The 17,353-nt window shown below is 38.7% G+C and overlaps 1 protein-coding gene, 1 long non-coding RNA gene and 1 pseudogene across 4 annotated transcripts; 1 reads left to right on the plus strand and 2 right to left on the minus strand.

The window, feature by feature from the left end:
• Positions 1-1,216: 1,216 nt before the first annotated feature.
• On the plus strand, positions 1,217-1,846 carry LOC133391853 (6-phosphogluconate dehydrogenase, decarboxylating-like; annotated as a pseudogene).
• A 4,286-nt stretch (positions 1,847-6,132) lies between these two features.
• Positions 6,133-10,551, minus strand: LOC133391855 (uncharacterized). Of its 3 annotated transcripts, XR_009765313.1 has the most exons (7): positions 10,308-10,551; positions 8,408-10,147; positions 8,219-8,318; positions 7,652-8,155; positions 7,442-7,583; positions 6,343-6,429; positions 6,133-6,275 (listed from the first exon to the last, which is right to left on the minus strand). It is a non-coding gene; the product is annotated as an uncharacterized LOC133391855 (long non-coding RNA). The 3 variants fall into 3 exon arrangements; XR_009765311.1 differs by having other exon boundaries at positions 6,337-6,429; positions 8,219-10,147; XR_009765310.1 differs by having other exon boundaries at positions 8,219-10,147; positions 10,308-10,549.
• Positions 10,552-13,723: 3,172 nt separating this feature from the next.
• On the minus strand, positions 13,724-16,796 carry LOC133391282 (uncharacterized). The gene is made up of 3 exons (XM_061644080.1): positions 16,773-16,796; positions 14,166-14,319; positions 13,724-14,103 (listed from the first exon to the last, which is right to left on the minus strand). The coding sequence occupies exons 1-3, from the start codon at positions 16,794-16,796 to the stop codon at positions 13,724-13,726; spliced, it is 558 nt and encodes a 185-aa protein (XP_061500064.1).
• Between the last annotated feature and the right edge of the window lie 557 nt (positions 16,797-17,353).

Here is a 17,353-nt window from a genome sequence, read left to right on the forward strand (position 1 = left end):
GTCCGAAAAGATGATGTTGTGGGCTGCGTGCATATTCAGCAACAAGCGAGATTTGGTCACCCTTTAGGAAATATTTTTTATTTGTTCTTGACTTGAATCCATTATCCACTAAGTGTACGTTTTACACGATAAATAGTAAACAAATTAAGCTGTCAAAATATGCCCACGAGTTTGACACACTGTGACAGAAAACACAAAAAGGGGTACTTGAATAGGTGTATCACTTCTACGATGCCACCCTGTACACTATACATTTTTGAAACAGTATTTAGCTGTGATTTGGACTATCACAGAAATTAGGTCTTTCTTAGATTTGCACTTTGATAGATGTACAAACACATCCTCCACAATCTGTCCTATTTCATCTAGGTTAATGTCACTAAGGTTAGACTTATTGTTTTCATTATTATTGAGCTGGTTTGCGTAACTCGTAGAGTTACGATAGTTCGTGTTTGTGCGACTAACCTGTGGTAGCGATGGGAAACTTTCACTAGTTAATTGAAAACTTGGTTTGGGAGCTGATCTTGTTGTGGGTTTATTAACCTTACGGGCAGGGCATCCGTGGAAGCTAGCGGTATGATGTTCTCCGCAATTTGCACATCGAAGTTTAGCCGGTGCTATTTTGCCGTCTGGATTGGTAGTTGTTTTGCTCAGAGGGCACATGTTAGACGTATTGGTAGCTTCTTCACTGTTCTTGAACGATTCTACCACTAATTTGAAATCGTTCGTATCTAAAACACCAACGTTTATACCTTTTGTAGAGGTGTTTTTGTAGTAGTGCACTACACCTGTAGCGACGATCAGTCGATGGACGTTACCTACTGTCGTACCTGTCACTATGATCGGAGGTACGCGATGTTTTTTCGTGCTTGGTTGTAGTGGTTGTACATGCGATGACGGGGCTTCTTCGTCTTCACTTAGGATGTCGTATGCGTTATTGAGCGACACCTGAGGTGCGTACTCTGGTTTTGCACGCTGACTCATACTATGAAAATGGGACAGCGAGTACGTTGAGCCTCCACGACGAGCGACGTTTCTCTTTCGCGGGGCCATCTCGGGTGGCCGAGTGCCTAGGCGTTTGCGTAATTTAACTGGAATGTTTCTCTTTTGGTGTTTTTCTCTCTCAGAAGATAAACTGTATCGCACTATTACCGAACACGTCCGAACAGGTCGGAGGCTGAGAGTGATCTGAACGGTATAGAGTACGATAGACAACATGCAACTGATCAGCGAAGTGCGCCACCTGATGCTGGTGTTCGGCAAGACACAGAAGGAGATGGCATAGGAGTTCGACGAGTGGAACAAGGACGTGCTAGATTCGTTCCAGATCGAGGACCGCGACGATGAGGGATAGTTGCTGGAGCTAATTAGTGACATAGCCAGAAGGGTACGGGAAAGTTATCGGGGATTGCCGCCAAGCGCCATGCCGTTGTGGTGTTGCAAATTGGTGAGCGGTCTTTTCCCGCTGCATATCTGCTCTGAAGGATAACCGTGCTTGGGCCAACTATCAACTAGCTGGACCCAGCACGAAATGTACCGCGCAAGGCTTCATATTGCTGCGCCAAGCGGCCAACGAATTAAAGTAGAACGTGAACGACGGTGGCATTACGTTGATGGCATAGCAGTTACATAATGTTCAGCAGTATCATCAGCAACGTGTTCCTCGGCAACATTCGGCATGCGTTTGTGCACAATCCGCATCTTACTATCCATCTTATGATGTGTGTTCCTCTGAAGCTGTGAAACGGTTGCCAAATGGACCAGCACCGGAATATTTTATGATACTGGAGTATTTGGCCATAAACGTACTAGTTAATTGAATTATAAAAAAAACATCAAAACAGCACACTATTGCCTCGAGTCGAGTACAAGCACCGATTTGAAAAAAAATGCGCATAAAAAGCCTTATTGTCATGTGCAGCAGGACGACCACGACGAACGGCTTTGCTTGCATGCACCTTTGGGTAAGTACACTTTGGGGACCTTTATTCCAAGCACAGAATTGTTTATGTAAATATTTTTAATATACTTTAAGGTTTTATGAGTCCCGTATAGTTTGATTTGTGTAAAAAACAATGGTCGATCTACCTGTGGACATATGTTCCCATTACACCTAACCAATTCAGGGGCAAACGACGGATCTGGATTGAAAGTGGTTCATGGAACTCTTATAGATCTCGAAATCAGTTTGCGCTCGATACACAAGTAAGCAGCTAAGTATGTGACAAATGTACATGTTATCATTTATGTTCTTTAATAGTTATCTGTAAATTGTCAAATGTATGGTAATACCCTTACAACAATGCAATTCTGACACGTCCTTGTGCAGAGCATTAACATGTGCCATTCGATATCCTCGTTTGGGAACTACGATATATACTATATATGTTTATGGTAAGGCGACACTTAGTTTTTATCTTTTTTTGTTTTGGGATGTATTGTTATTCGTTTTAGGGCGTGTAAAACAATACTGAAACAAAATTATGTCGCGTTAAGAAACACACGTATGAATCAACAACCGGACATCTTGATTTGCAAATCGATTATGTTGCATAAGTGTGACGGCTTTTTTTATCTCTTAACTAAAATATGTTTTCTCCATGGGATGGGGTAGTGGAGTGCGAGTGTGTCCCTCTCAACAATCTCAGAGAGAATCTGTATGGAAACCGTTCGCCTTGTTCTCGCCTTGATCAGGCCTTCATGGTATGGCTGTCACTCAGAGAACAAGGCGAAATGAGCAACGATCCGTGACGTCACGCGCATTGCTTTACAGCGGCTCTGCGGTACTTTTCGGTCTGCTTCAATCCCCAAATCCCTGCATTATATATATCAACAACATCGCTGCGTTAAAACCCGCTCTGCAACAACCTGTAAGTAAAGCAAACCTTTTTATTATCAAAACTATACACAAACAATAAAAGTAACATGAACATTCATAATTGCAGATGAAAAATGTATCGTCAGCCCACCGAAGCTTCTTCTGTCTGCTGTTGCGGGGCTGCAGGAAATCAATGCAAATACGCAGAGATTGCCCTGCAAAACAGCAAACAGATTTATACCCTGAGCCAAATCGTTGTTGACGTTAAAATGCAAAACGAGGAGATTATTAAGTGCCAGAGTCAACACGAGCAAAATCCTGTTCCGCAAGAAACGCACGAAATTACACCACATACGCAAGAAAGTGAGGGAATTATTGCGTTGATTGCATCGAAAAAAGAGTTAGGTGATTTTGAGCAGAATCTAGGTTCAGAGGATCAGTTTGAGGAGGTGAAGCGTAAATTGCGGGCCAAAATGAAGGCAACAGAAACAAAAGCGCAACTTCACGAGGCCTTATATCTTATTTTCAATCGATTATTTTTGGTTGAATGTAGCTGGAGCGGAAGAGGAGGTAATGGACCAAAAGTAGCCTTCCGAAAACATGTAAATTTATTGCGTTTATTTGCAGATGTAGGAAATGTAGGTAGCCGAAAAGATGATTTTGCGTTACTTGAAAATTTTTTTCAAAAAAAACTACAAAATGCATAAAACAGTGCCAATGTATCAGGCGTAATAAAAAGCGTTTCTCGTGGCTCATTCACACGAAAGAGCAAAGGAGGTCCTAAGAAATAACGAAATTAGATATTTTATATCAGTTTTTTTTATATGCTACAAGACTATATGGCATTGTGGCTGTGAACTTATAAGAATGGAAATAATAAACAAACGAATGAATTATAAAACAAATCGCTTATGAAGTGTTGTAGAGAAAGAACCCGAAAGAAATGATAATTACTGACTCAGATACATATTTTAGTTTCACTCCTATGTTACATTTTAATTTGACGGTTTGTCTAATGTCTCCGTACTCAATCGCCTCGCTACCTAGGCTTAATGCAAGATTGTCAAGAAAGGCAAGTGCCACTGCAAGCTATATCGTAAAAGAAACGATCAGGCTGGGACATGTTAACAAAAGAACCATACTGTTTAAACTATGATATGCCTTTTCGTGTATTAATTAAATGTATTAATGTAAGCGTAGTCTTACCATAGGCATATATTCCGTTGGATTGGCTCGGAATCAATACCGCCCTATATCGTCAACAAAAGCGGGTTTCTAGCCTACGAAGATCCCAACCAAGGACATCCAATGGCACATATTAATGCTCTGTAAGCCAAGGACCTGTCGTAATTGGATTGATGTCAAGGTATTACCATAAATCACATAATTTATGAATAACTAATATAGAACATAAATGGTCACTTGTACATTTGTCGTATACTTACTTGCTTACTTTTGTATCATGCGTTAATCAATTTCGAGGTGTATAAGAGCTTCATCAACCGCTTTTAATCTAAGAATCGCTAGTGAGGACGTGTGGCCACAGCTAGCTCGACCATCTACTTTTACACAAATCAGGCTATACAGGACTCATACAACCTGAAAGTATATTAAATATATTTACATAAACACTTGTGTGCTTGGAATAAAGGTCCCCAAAGTGTACTTACCCAAAGGTGTGTATGTTTAAGTGCAAGCAAGCAAAGCCGTTCGTCGTGGTCGTCCTGCTCCATATGACAATAAAGCTCTTAAGGCGCATTTTTTTTTCAAATCGGTGCTTGTACTCGACTCGAGGCAACAGTGTACTGTTTTGATGTCTTTTTTTAATAATTCAATTTACTAGGACGTTTACGGCCAAATACTCCAGTACTATAAAATATTCCAGTCCATTTGGCAACCGTTTCACAGCTTCAGAGGAAAACGCATCATAAGATGGATAGTAAGATGCGGATTGTGCACAAACGCATGCCGAATGTTGCCGAGGAACACGTTGCTGATGATACTGCTAAACATTATGTAACCGCTATGCCATCAGCGCAATGCCACCGTCGTTCACGTCCTACTTTAAGTCGTTGGCCGCTTGGCGCAGCAATATGAAGCCTTGCGCGGTACATTTCGTGTTGGGTCCGGCTAATTGATTGAATCGCCGACAACTTGCCCGTACACTTCTGGCTATGTCACTAATTAGCTCCAGCAACTATCTAATCGTCGCGGTCCTCGATCTGGAACAAATCTAGCACGTCCTTGTTCAAGACGTTGAACTCCTGTGCCATTTCCTTCTGTGTCTTGCCGAACGCCAGCATCAGGTGGCGCACTTCGCAGATCAGTTGCATGTTATCTATCGTACTCTATACCGTTGTGTACCACCACTTTCACAAACCGCCGGGGACCGGCACCGATTATGCCGATTCGTTCACGATACGGATCACCGTTAGATTTGGCGCATACAGCCTACCGGGAGAAAGGTCACATACATTACAAACCATTCAAATAAAACACAACAAGTTCAACCCACCAGGAACATATTCTTCATCCGTGGAAAAAGCGTCCGGGTGTGGGAAGGGTGGTAACGAGCCCCTTCTTCTGCACCCCTTCACAGCTGCAAAGGGTATCGACTATTGACTATCCCCGCCAGGAACGGTTATATTGCACAAATCACACCTTAAAATGGAACAATGATCGTAATTTCACATAAACATACCTTACCTAGCGGCGGCGTCGTGCGTGAAGGTTAGAAATTTCATTCGGCTTTATTCCATGCTCCAAGCATTGTTTTTTCGCTTCCACCACAACTAAATCATACTTCCGTGGTTGATTTTGTATTTATTCTACAAAACAAAACGTTTTTAATGACAAATATCATATAATTTACATAAAATACTTACAAAATCACCGCACACACAAACACTTGCTGTTTACATTTTGGCGTCACTCTCATTTGACATGTCAAAAATTTGCAAGCCCCAAAGCGGGGATCAAAAAGGAAGGTGGGAGGGGAGAGAAGGTGATGAGATCGAAGCGGCACGAAATGGCCGTTGCAAAAACCGCATGCTCAGAACGCTATGTCCCAGAAGAGGGAGATCGAGCTACGAATGTGACAGAGAGGCCCTCTCAACAATCTCAGAGAGAATTTGTATGAAATTTCTTGGGCTTATTCTCGGCTTGTTCTCGGCTTATTGGTATAAACGTCACTCAGAGAACAAGCCCAATATGAACAGGCGCTCAGTGACGTCACGGTGTAGCCGTATTGATGCGAGTCCACACAATGGGGGTCGACCCATTCCAACTGCTGTCAAAATGAAACAACAAAGGTATTTGGTTTGCATGCGTTTTATTGAACAATAACAAGTCGACAAGTGGCGTCGTTTTGAGTAGCTAAAAATCAGTTCCGGATTTACGTTTTTTCCTATTCCAGCTCGTATTAGTTAGTGAAATAGTTGTTCGGCTTCCGGTAAATCTGTAAGTGAAGGAATCAAAGCGTTAATTAATCGAAATCATAACAAATTAGTAGATTTTACCTGTACCTATTATTTTAGATAATCATGACATCAAACGTCGGACGAGCTCCCGATGCTTCGACGAGTAGTTCCCAGGAGTGTCCTTGTGTAGAACTAGCGCAGGAAAATAAAAAAAAGATATAAGGACAGTTTTGAATGCAGTGATGGACGTGCGAATGAAACAGGACGAGATTTTAAAAACTCAAAGCCAAAGCCAAGTTGAACCAACCCAAAATGATGATGGGCATATGGAAGATGAAGAATACTTTTTGTTCGCTTTGGTTTCAACCAAGGTCGGTCTAGATGACTTAGAAGAAAGCATAGCGTCAGCAGAGCGCTTCAATAATTTAAAAGTATGGCTTATGAAGAAGGTAAAAGCATCAAACGCAAAGAGCAGAATGCATCGCGTTCTTTACCTATTATTTAATAGGATATTTATAGTAGATTGCAGTTGGAGTGGACGGGGAGGCAACGGGCCTAAGGTAGAATTCAGGAAATATTCTAATATCCTCCGTCTATTTGCTGTTGTCGGAGGAGCAGGAAGGGCTTTAGAGGATTCTATTGTTGAGGATTTTTTTTATAAAGAAATTTAAAAATTCGCAATCAGCTGCCCAAGCGAAAGGCATTGTGAAAAGTGTCAGTCGTGGTACGTTTTCAAGAAAGAAGAAGAAGAATTAGATAAATAAGATAGAGTTCAATAATGTTCCTTTGACGATTTTTTTGCTTTGAATTTGTTGATATTGATAAGGTTTTATTTTTATTTTTGATTGTTGCTGAACTATTAGTCAATTGAAAAATATAAGCGAATTCATAAATGCTAGTAAATGTTGATAGTAATTGATTTTTTGGTTTAAGGTAGTTGTATGAATTATTCTAAATAATGTGGATATCAGTAAATATATAATGTTATGGAGTTTAAGTTATAAAAAGTTTCTATGAGTAATTTTCCTTTAACATACCAATTTTTATATTCATAATTGATTGAACTGGTGCAATGAATAAGTAGCAAAGTTAGCTTTAAGATTATTACCATAATTATGATACTTCATAGTTATCATACTTTGTGAATAACTTTTACAGAACAGAGATGGTCACATGCACGTTTGTTGAATACTCACTTGCTTACCTTTTTATCAAGTGCTAACCAGTTTTGAGGTCTACCATGAACCGCTTTCAATACAGCGCCGTCGTTTATTAAATGATCTATTGATGAGGTCTAATGGGAACGTATGTTTTCAAGTCATGACCATTTACGGGACTCATACAACCTGAAATTTATATTAAATATATTTTCACAATTATAAGCTTGGAATTACGGTCCCCAAAGCGTACTTACTCAAAGATGTATATGTTTAAGTACAAGCAAGCAACGCCATACATCCGCTTCGCGCAGCAGCATGAAGCCTTGCGCGTACGATGCCTTTCGCGCTCCGTGCTCCGGCGAGTTGTTTGCTGCCCTGAGCACGTTCATCCTTCGGCGTGGATAAGTAGCTGGAGAAGTCTGCTTCGTCTTTTGGCATCACCGGAACGCTATGGTACATTGCGACAATTTCCGTCAACTTGCCCACACCCTTCTGGCCGGCCCTGTCACGAATACAATCCAGCAAGTATCCCTTATAGTCGCAGTAGAATTATCCACGTGATATCGATCAGGAACGCATTCAGCACATCCTTGTTCCACACGTCGAAATCCTTTCCTTGCAGCAGATCAGTTGCATGTAATCGTACTCTTGTGTCGTGCCTGGACATCGTCCCGTTGTGTACAATTTCCACAGTGTCCGGCACCGCATATGCCGATTCGTTCACAACACGGGTTACCGTTAGATTTTGCGCATATAGCCTACCGGGAGAAAGGTCACCTACATGAAAACCAGTCAATTAAAACAGAACAAGTTCAACCCACCGGGAACATTTCCTTCATCCCCGGAAAAAGCGTCCGGGTGTGGGAAGGGTCGTAGCGAGCCCCTTCCTCTGCACCGCTTAACAGCTGCAGACGATGTCGACTAAAGAATCCCCGTCAGAAAAGGTTATATGGCACAAATCACACCCTAAAATGAAACTATCATCGAAATTAAACACAAGCACACCTTACCTCAGCGTCAGCGTCGTGCTTGAAGGTTAAAAATTTCATCCTGCTTTATTGAATGCTCCAAGCTATTTTTTTGGCTTCCACCACAACTAAATAATACTGTCGTGGTTAGTTTTATGTTTAATCTACAAAACAAAACGTTTTTTATAAGAAATATCACATAATTTGCACAAAATACTCAAAAGATCGCCGCACACGCAAACACTTGCTGTTTACATTTTGGCTTCACTCTCATTTGACATGTCAAAAATTTGCAAACCCCAAAGCGGGGATCAAAAAGGAAGGTGGGAGGGGAGAGAAGGTGATGAGATCGAAGCGGCACGAAATGGCCGTTGCAAAAACCGCATGCTCAGAACCAAGGTGGAATGTATAATGAGGTGTAGTTATAGCGCTTTTGGCGATCCCCCCCCTGGGCTCCGATTTTGACAGATGGTTTTCCGCTTGTATATGTATTGATGGATTGTTTACGTTTTGCATGGTCAATATTTGGTGGAGATCAATTTGGGTGAATATTTTAGTTTATTAGAACACAGTCCGTGATTTAAAATGGAAATTTTTCTTCGAGAACTTGAAGCGTTCGTCAAAAGCGGAAAACTAACTGTCAGTTTTCTTCGTCGATTCTTCTTCCACCTAGCTGTCAAAACGGGCTTATAACTTGACCTGATATCTTTACGGTCCTTGCTCAGAACGCTAAATCCCAGAAGAAGGAGATCGAGCTACGAATGTGACAGAGAGGGCATGAGAAAATGAGAGAATTTGAGTGCCATTGTTGGGAGGGGGGCATGACAAAATGAGCGAATTTGAGTGCCATTGTCGGGAGGGGTGGCCGTCGTCAGTTTTTTCTCACCCTGAGAGACTGATATAGACACTCAAGCTTTATTTAGAGCTTTAAATAGAAAAACAGTTTTTAATCGCATTTTTTTTAACGTTTTCAATTATAAACATTGAATACATTTTCCAAAGTGATTTCCTATAAACAAATAGCACAATTCTCCATATTTCAGTTAACCGATCGCTGCATCGTCAACCTTCTCAAAGATTCTCAAAGATTCTCAAAACCGATTTTGTTCCGACTCATGAGTGCTTGAGAAAATGAGCGCTGAGAATCCCCATGGTCCCGCGGCCTTACTAGTTTTGTTCACCATTCTAATGCTCGATTTATCTTTCATTCCTCAGGCAAACGCATCAAACAGCAAGTGTTTCTCTTCCAACAGCAAGCGCTATCGGTGGAGAAAGCAGCCAACGTTTCGTTCGTCCAGCACGCACCACCAAGAATTGAAATATTCCCGAATAGCTCTGTGAATAAAAAACTGCACAATTACTGCCCGAATTTCCTGGAATTTTTTGATCGGTCTACGCTCGCGGGAATGGTGGGTCCGTTGAGGAGAAGGAAAGAAAGGGTGGGAGCGAGGATTAGCCAAAAACGCGGCATTGAGAATGAGGGGATCCCGCTGCAAAGAACTCCCTTAACAAGTCCCTTAAGAAGTCCCTTAACAACACTATACTTGTTAAGGGAAATGAAATCTCTCGTGAGTGATTTTGAGTGCTTTTTGAGTGCCCTCTCACTCGTTTCTCCTCACCGCACCTACCTGGCTTCCCCTCCCACCATTCATTTTCGCTTCCCTTTCTTCTCGCCCGACAATGTCATCATATAATGAATAAATATACACTTCGATGTACAATTCTATCCGCAGTCCTTTTATTGTTCTATCATGCTTTGTTTTTGTTGTTGTGATACACCTCCTGAAACGAAAACAAAACAGAAAATGGAAATTATTGTAGAACGAACACCATTTCAATACAATGATGCCGTACACAGAATGCCGCAGTATTGCTTGTATTACAATCAGTTTTGATTGATGATGGTGATGTATAAGGTTGCCACAGTACTAGTTCGACTTACCTCAGCTATTAGCAGCATTGTTTTAATCGATTCGCACTGAAAAAACAAATTAATTATAAGAGTGTGTTGCTTGCTGTTTGCTCATCTGCCGGTGTGTAAACAATGTGGTCGCGTGACAGCGCTGTCAAAAGTTGTTCATATCGATATGTCAAATTGATTTGACAATAAATGACAACATTGAAATTAAAAGAAGAGAGGTGTATATTTTTGCTGGCTCAGAATCTAGCGCTAGCGGATTTGTATTTGCAAAATAATTGCATCTAACTGTGAGTAAATCGAAAAAGAATTATTGTCTTCAATGTATATAACGCATATGTTTGCAATTTTAATGCATTTGTTTTAGATATCAAATCATGGAAACACAATCAATTCTTGATGCAATCGGGATATGTGATCAGCGAATCGAGCAGAATCTTCGTCAAACGCATAAACTTACCACTGCAGTAGTAGATGTAAAACTGCAACTTAAGAAAATGTGCCGGAAAGAGCTGGAACAGCCTGTCGTCACTGCATCCATTGCACACCAGCCTCCAGCAATGCAGCGACCAGTTTTCCTCGCATCAGAATTGGTGTGCAAGGAAGAGCTGGATGCGTTGGAAAATAATCTCTCTCTCTCGGAAAACTTCCAAACAATGGTACGTTGGATTACCAGCGAGATTACTGCTACCAAAGAAAAGCAACGAATTCATTACGCTTTGGGAAAAATGTTTTCAAGACCTTTTTTTGCGAGTTGTAGCTGGGCTGGGGCTGTTAAAAAAGGATATAGACCTAAGTTGGGTTAGAAAAAATATCCAAACGTTGTAAAAATACTGAAGGTTGTTGGTGGAAATATTGACCAGGCAACTTTTGAAAAACATTTGAAAGATAAGCTTTACAATGGGAAAAGTGCATGTAATATTAAAGGGATAAGAAAAAGTGTAGTTCATGCCGAACATAAAAGAAAGGCAGTGATTAATAGTTCTACAAAATAGTATGTGGTTTTCGTGTTATCAGTGCGTTGAAGGATTAGTGAATTATTGAGGTTCGAAGAACGTCTGAATTTGAATAAAACAATATGAATTTGTAAAACATGTATTACTTTAATGTAATAAACAAAAGTATTATTTTTAGCTTCTAGGAGATTGGCATGAAAAAAGATCTGATCACCAACAGGTTCTGCTACACCTTATCTTGCCATCGAAATAATTGTGCTCTCCTGCGCACAGTGGGGAATGTGTCAGGTATTCTCATAACATATCCCGGCCATTACGTCTTGCGTACCAGCGCCAGTATCAGAAACTACAGTTTGTTGTACAACTCATTAAGCTAGTGGTTCATCTTTCACTTTCACACTCCATGCTCGAAAATTGGAATGCGCAGTGGTACAGTTCCATCGTAGCAAGGACAGATTATCCGGCTGCGTGATACTGAAAAAGTCTGGAAAGTCGTAGGATGCCGGCATGAAGGCGTAGGTATTTAAACCAATAAGAAGATGGTCCTGAGGATGCGTCCCTTAAAAAATCTCGATTCAATATTAAACTAGCAAAATTTTGGAAGTACGTAAGTGTCTCTTTATTATACACTTTTTTATCACAAACAAATTTCATAACCATATTTTTCATTTTATATTTACTTATAAAAGTACTTAGTAACCTACAATACTCTTCTAGCTTTAAAGTTCTCCTAAAATTAAATACTTCTAGGTAACTAATGCATTACTAATTAGTAAGTGTGTAGGAGAGGGAACAGTACCATTGAATCGGGTTGTGGGGAGCGTTCAACAGGAAGCTGGGAAAGAGGACGACTAGGAAGAAAAATAGGTACTAATTTACATTTAATATTACTTGAAGAAACCTCTACACGGGTGGTATGAACATTTGTATGAATTTTAAAGATATTTAAATTGATTGATGATACATCGAAATCCAATACCCCCGCATTTGTTGATGAAATGTCAAAATATTGCTCCCAAGAACTAACTTCTACACCTAAAATATTAAATGCATCGCTTGTAGTTGATTTGGTAGCTTTTATAAATCTTACAATTTTTTTGTTTTGTGTAAGAAACCAGCTATCTTTGAATTCGGGTCCTAATTGGTAATCGGCTCTTACTTGTAAACGTCCTTTTTTCTTTAAATGTGGATAATTCATTTCCGTACGATGACTGGCTTTTTGAACAATACTTTGTTCTGTTAATCTAGAATCCACCTGTTCCACAATTTTAGTTCCCGATTTGACGCATGGTTTTACAAATCGCATATTGTTCTCAAAATTATATGCAGAAAAATAATCCAACGGCCCTAAATCCTCAACATCATCGGCAACATGTTGGAGGTTATGGACGTTGCTTGTAACATTGGATGCACCATAAAAGTGACTAAACTGTCTGACAAAATTTTCAAGCATTCTTTTCGCCACAGGCCAAAGTTGTTTGTATTCTACAGTACTAAGTATAGTTATGCTACAAAAATATAAAAGATAATGATTATATGCCTCACTTCGCATAAAATCTTTGAACACTACAATACTTATATAATGCAGAAAAATCCTAAATTCTGTGGCCTTCCACAAAGCAAGTTCTTTTAAGTGCCGCATTCTACGGGGCACTTCAGAAGGAAGTCGTGTCTTCATAATAAAAGCAGAAACGACTTCCCTGTGTCGGGGTGTCCAAACTACAAAATGAATGTCACCAAACTTATTATGTATTATGCCCTCGTCGATTTTTTTACTAACACCTTCATCAATTAAATGAAGACGGTCACTGGGAGGGACGCCTTTGACCATATTAAAACGATAAATTTTTTCCAAAGGTGACGTTCCTGTGTGATGTTCAACACAATCCCTACCTCTAAAACTCTCGTTAGTACGCGGCGTGGCATTGACAGTATTAAAAGTCATAACTTTACCTCTTTTGGAAGGTACTGATATACCGACTGCTGTGCAATACAAGCATCCATGTTTACCATTAAAATTAATGGTAGCTGTGGTGATATGAAGGAAATGATGAGTTATTATGATAAATTATTCAAGTTTTTACAATTGGGCATCATATTCTTACAAACCTTTAAGAAATGCTCGCATTGGTGCATCAGCAACAAAAACCCTCATGAAAAATGGAAACATTTTATCGCCAATGTTAATTCCATTGTCTATGAGGTTGTTAATGTCCTTCACTAATGGATTCAGGAATTCTTCCAAACAACCCGGCTTTGACGATCCACCAAAAACACCGACCACAAATACCGGGATGCTGAACAATTCTACCACTCTTATTTGAATCGGAATTAAATTTTTCCGACTTTTCCTAAATAGTGGCAGTCCATCAATGGACACATCGATTGTGATTTGTTCTACATCTGGACAAATATACCTACAAGCAAGCAAGAATATTATAATCAATATTACATTAAACATACACGCAAGGGATGTAAGCATACTTACTCAAAATAGTTTTGTAGCACTGATTGTATTCCGCGGTACCACATTTGCCCACCGCTTATTGGGAAAATTTGCTTGCCAACTTGAATTGGTGTTTTCATCAATGTTTGTGATGATTTTGGAACAGGAGCTTGAAAGTGTTTTCGTATTATAGCAAGGATAGTTCTAATAGTGAAACGGGACAGGCGACTTATAATAGCTAGATGTCTGAGGGCATCATTTAAAGAAAGCTTATGAACAAAACTTAAATCATCGTCCTTTTCCACTTCATTCTCGTCTACATAGTCGATGAAACTGTCGTATACACCTTCACCACCAGAAGAGAATGCAAAAGAAGTGTAATCTGCCAACAGTTCTGGAACTTCTACTGGATGATTTTCTAAAAAGAAAACGACGATTAAATATATAATACAATTTACAAAACAAAAGGCACACACTCACCTACTAAGAGATCCGGCCATGGAATGTTCGATGAGGCAAGATCAACATTAGCAAGTTGCTCATTGCATATTCGGTAAAATTCTTCTAGCTCCCGCTTTCGCTCGCGATAATAATTCCCATCATGTCGCTGCATTGTCGAACGTAGGTTTAATTTCTACTAGTTTTTCACGAAAATAATGTAGCAATGTGCAGATCTTTCCCATTCACCAACATACCGGTCAAATGTAAACAAGTATTATAAACGCGATTCAAAACTTGACAGCAAAATACCGAGCAAAAAAAAATGACAGCGATGAATCAAAAGAAACGTTATTTTTATTTTCTTTATTTTTATAGAGACTTTGAGCCAATTGGCCTCAATCGCCTTTTCAAGAAACATTATCATTACCTTCGTTTCTATGACCAAAAATGCACCCTTATCTTTATGACCACCTACGCGAGTAGATTATACATTTTGTAAAGGAATTCGTATTTTTATTGGTGAAAAAATACATTATTTAACATTATTATACATTATTTATAATAACGATACTTCTTTTTATGTTATAAATTAATGATGTTTGACTTTTAGTTACGTAAATTGAATGCGCAGTAAATAGTTCAACTTCCACCAATAGACCACCATGTTGTTCCAGTTGTCGGGGCAAAAAATTCAATTTATATGAATTTAGAAAAAAATATTTGGAGTTAGACACCTTTTGGAATAGGCTCTATAAATATAAGTTTATCCATTGCTATACATATCATTACAAAAATAACGAGTTGATCTAAACTCAAATCTCTTATTGTATATATTACCTATGCGGAATAGGTGGTTATAGAAATGAAGGTTAGAAGAGGAGAAGATGACTTACAAATTGTGCGTAACTTAAATAATCTCTCGTTCTTGATTTTGAATTATGTGGTGAGACTAGAAAGAGTGAGTAAGCTGTGTGAAGAATCATTTCGATTGTCAAGCGGGGGGTAGCAACGGGTGGAAGGAACATGAAACGCATGGAAATTGAGTGCAGTCACTCATCGTGAGCGACTTTTTTCCGCGGGGGAGGTGCGCTAAGCGCTCACGCTGGGACACTCACGATGCTTGAAATAAAATGTTAACAAGCATCGATTTCAAGCATGCATGTCGCGCGACATTTTGCCAAGCGGGATTCTTTTTTCAAGAGTTTCAAGCCCTAACAACTGACACCTCGTACGATTAGATGCTAGCACGTCGTTATTATTATTATAAATATTATTATTATTATTATAATTATAATAATAATTATTACAATTATAATTATTATTATTATTATTTTTATTTTTATTTTAATTATTATTATAATTATTATTATTATTATTATTATTATTATTATTATTATTATTATTATTATTATTATTATTATCTAAATTATTATTATTATTATTATTATTATTATTATTATTATTATTATTATTATTTTTATTATTATTATTATTATTATTTTTGTTATTATTATTATTATAATTATTATTATTATCATAATTATTATTGTTATTATTATTATTTTTATTATTATGATTATTATTACTATTATTATTATTATTATTATTATTATTATTAGTATTATTTTTATAATTGTTATTATTATTATTATTATTATTATTATTATCATTATTATTATTTGTATCATTATTGTTATTATTATTATTATTATTATTATTATTATTAATATTATTATCATTATTGTTATTATTATTATTATTATTATTATTATTATTATTATTATTAATATTATTATTAATATTATTATTTTTATTATTATTATTATTGTTATTATTATTAGCATATCACAACATATCGACTGTCAGTTATGGCCTCGTGGTGTTTATGTCAACATTCTCTACCCCGTGAACGCATCTGCTTGCACGAGTTTGCCGTTCACTACTTCTGTGTCCGGTATTATCCCTGATGAGCTTTTTGGTGGTGTTGCTCCTGATCTACTTCAACATCTATTACTGCTAGCTTAACTGTGGGACGCTTTAGCATTTTACCTGTGGCAGTGCGGACTAAAGCTTGTCGAACGATACCATCTTTCCCTGGGAACGTTTCTTCCACTATCGCTCGTAACCATTCCTTCCTCGGACCTTCAGTTATGAAGCATATATCCCCTATTTGATGCTGCTTACAGGGTTTTAGCCATTTGGTTCGACGGTTCAGTGTTGGTATGTATTCTTTCAACCAACGATTCCACATAGCCTCGGAGAGGATTATCATTCGCTGGTAGCTACTTCGTAAGGCTAGATCGGGTATTGTACGCAGTTTTTCTTTTGTCCCAGCCGAGCTACCTAAAATGAAATGATTAGGGGTTAGCGCTTCCCTATCTGCTGACTCTTGAGGCATATTTGTTAGTGGGCGGGAGTTGATTAAATGTTCTACGTCTGTCAAAACGGTTAGCAAAAGTTCATCATTCAACCGTCTCCCATCATCCAACGCGATCAACCCTTCTTTCACACTTCTAACTAGTCGTTCCCAAACTCCCCCCATATGCGGCGCGGAGGGAGGATTGAAGTTCCATTTAGTATGGGCGTCCGTAAAGGTGGTTGCACAGGTAAGGTTCACATTCATCATCTGCTTTTTTAATTCATTACTGGCGCCTTGGAAGTTAGTCCCATTATCTGAGAAGATTTCTGTCGGAGGACCTCTTCTGCTAACGAATCTCCTGATGGCCATTATGCATGATTCTGTTGAAAGGCTGTGAGCTGTAGTATCGTGGTTTAGCACGTCTGGATCCTTCCTCGGTCTCCACACAACTGCCTCTTTATTCTTCTCTAGTCCATCATTCCCAACTGACATACCAAGGTTGCTTAACTAAGATATCCCCCAAAGGTTGCTACATTACATTCACTTTTTCCTTTTATAAATGTTTGTATAATACATCTTATTCTAAATATTAGCCTACTACAGCCGTCATACGAAGTCTTTTAAGTAACCTGGCTTTTGTGTAATTCGTTTACTTCTTTGAAGCTCCTGTTCTTTTGATTCGAATGAATTGTTCCTTGAGGTGGTCGCAGGTAATGGGGTGTTATTTTCACTTGCAGATTCATTGCTCCCAACCGGGCAAGTGTTTTTAGGAGCAGCAATTTTCAATAAGTGAGAAACATGCCTACGATACTTTACTCCTGTTTCTTTGCAAGCCACTATCACATCACCTCCTTTCCTTTTTTCTACT

Source organism: Anopheles gambiae, chromosome X, assembly GCF_943734735.2.
Source record: "Anopheles gambiae chromosome X, idAnoGambNW_F1_1, whole genome shotgun sequence".
NCBI classification, from domain to species: domain Eukaryota; kingdom Metazoa; phylum Arthropoda; class Insecta; order Diptera; family Culicidae; genus Anopheles; species Anopheles gambiae.

Coding starts and splice junctions, on each gene's coding strand:
- LOC133391282 (XM_061644080.1), bottom strand. CDS start 16,796: ATGGGACTAACTTCCAAGGCGCCA. Junction 14,320..16,772: donor GACTAACTTCCAAGGCGCCA/GTAATGAATTAA, acceptor AAAAACTAGTAG/AAATTAAACCTACGTTCGAC. Junction 14,104..14,165: donor ATGGCCGGATCTCTTAGTAG/GTGAGTGTGTGC, acceptor TTTTCTTTTTAG/AAAATCATCCAGTAGAAGTT.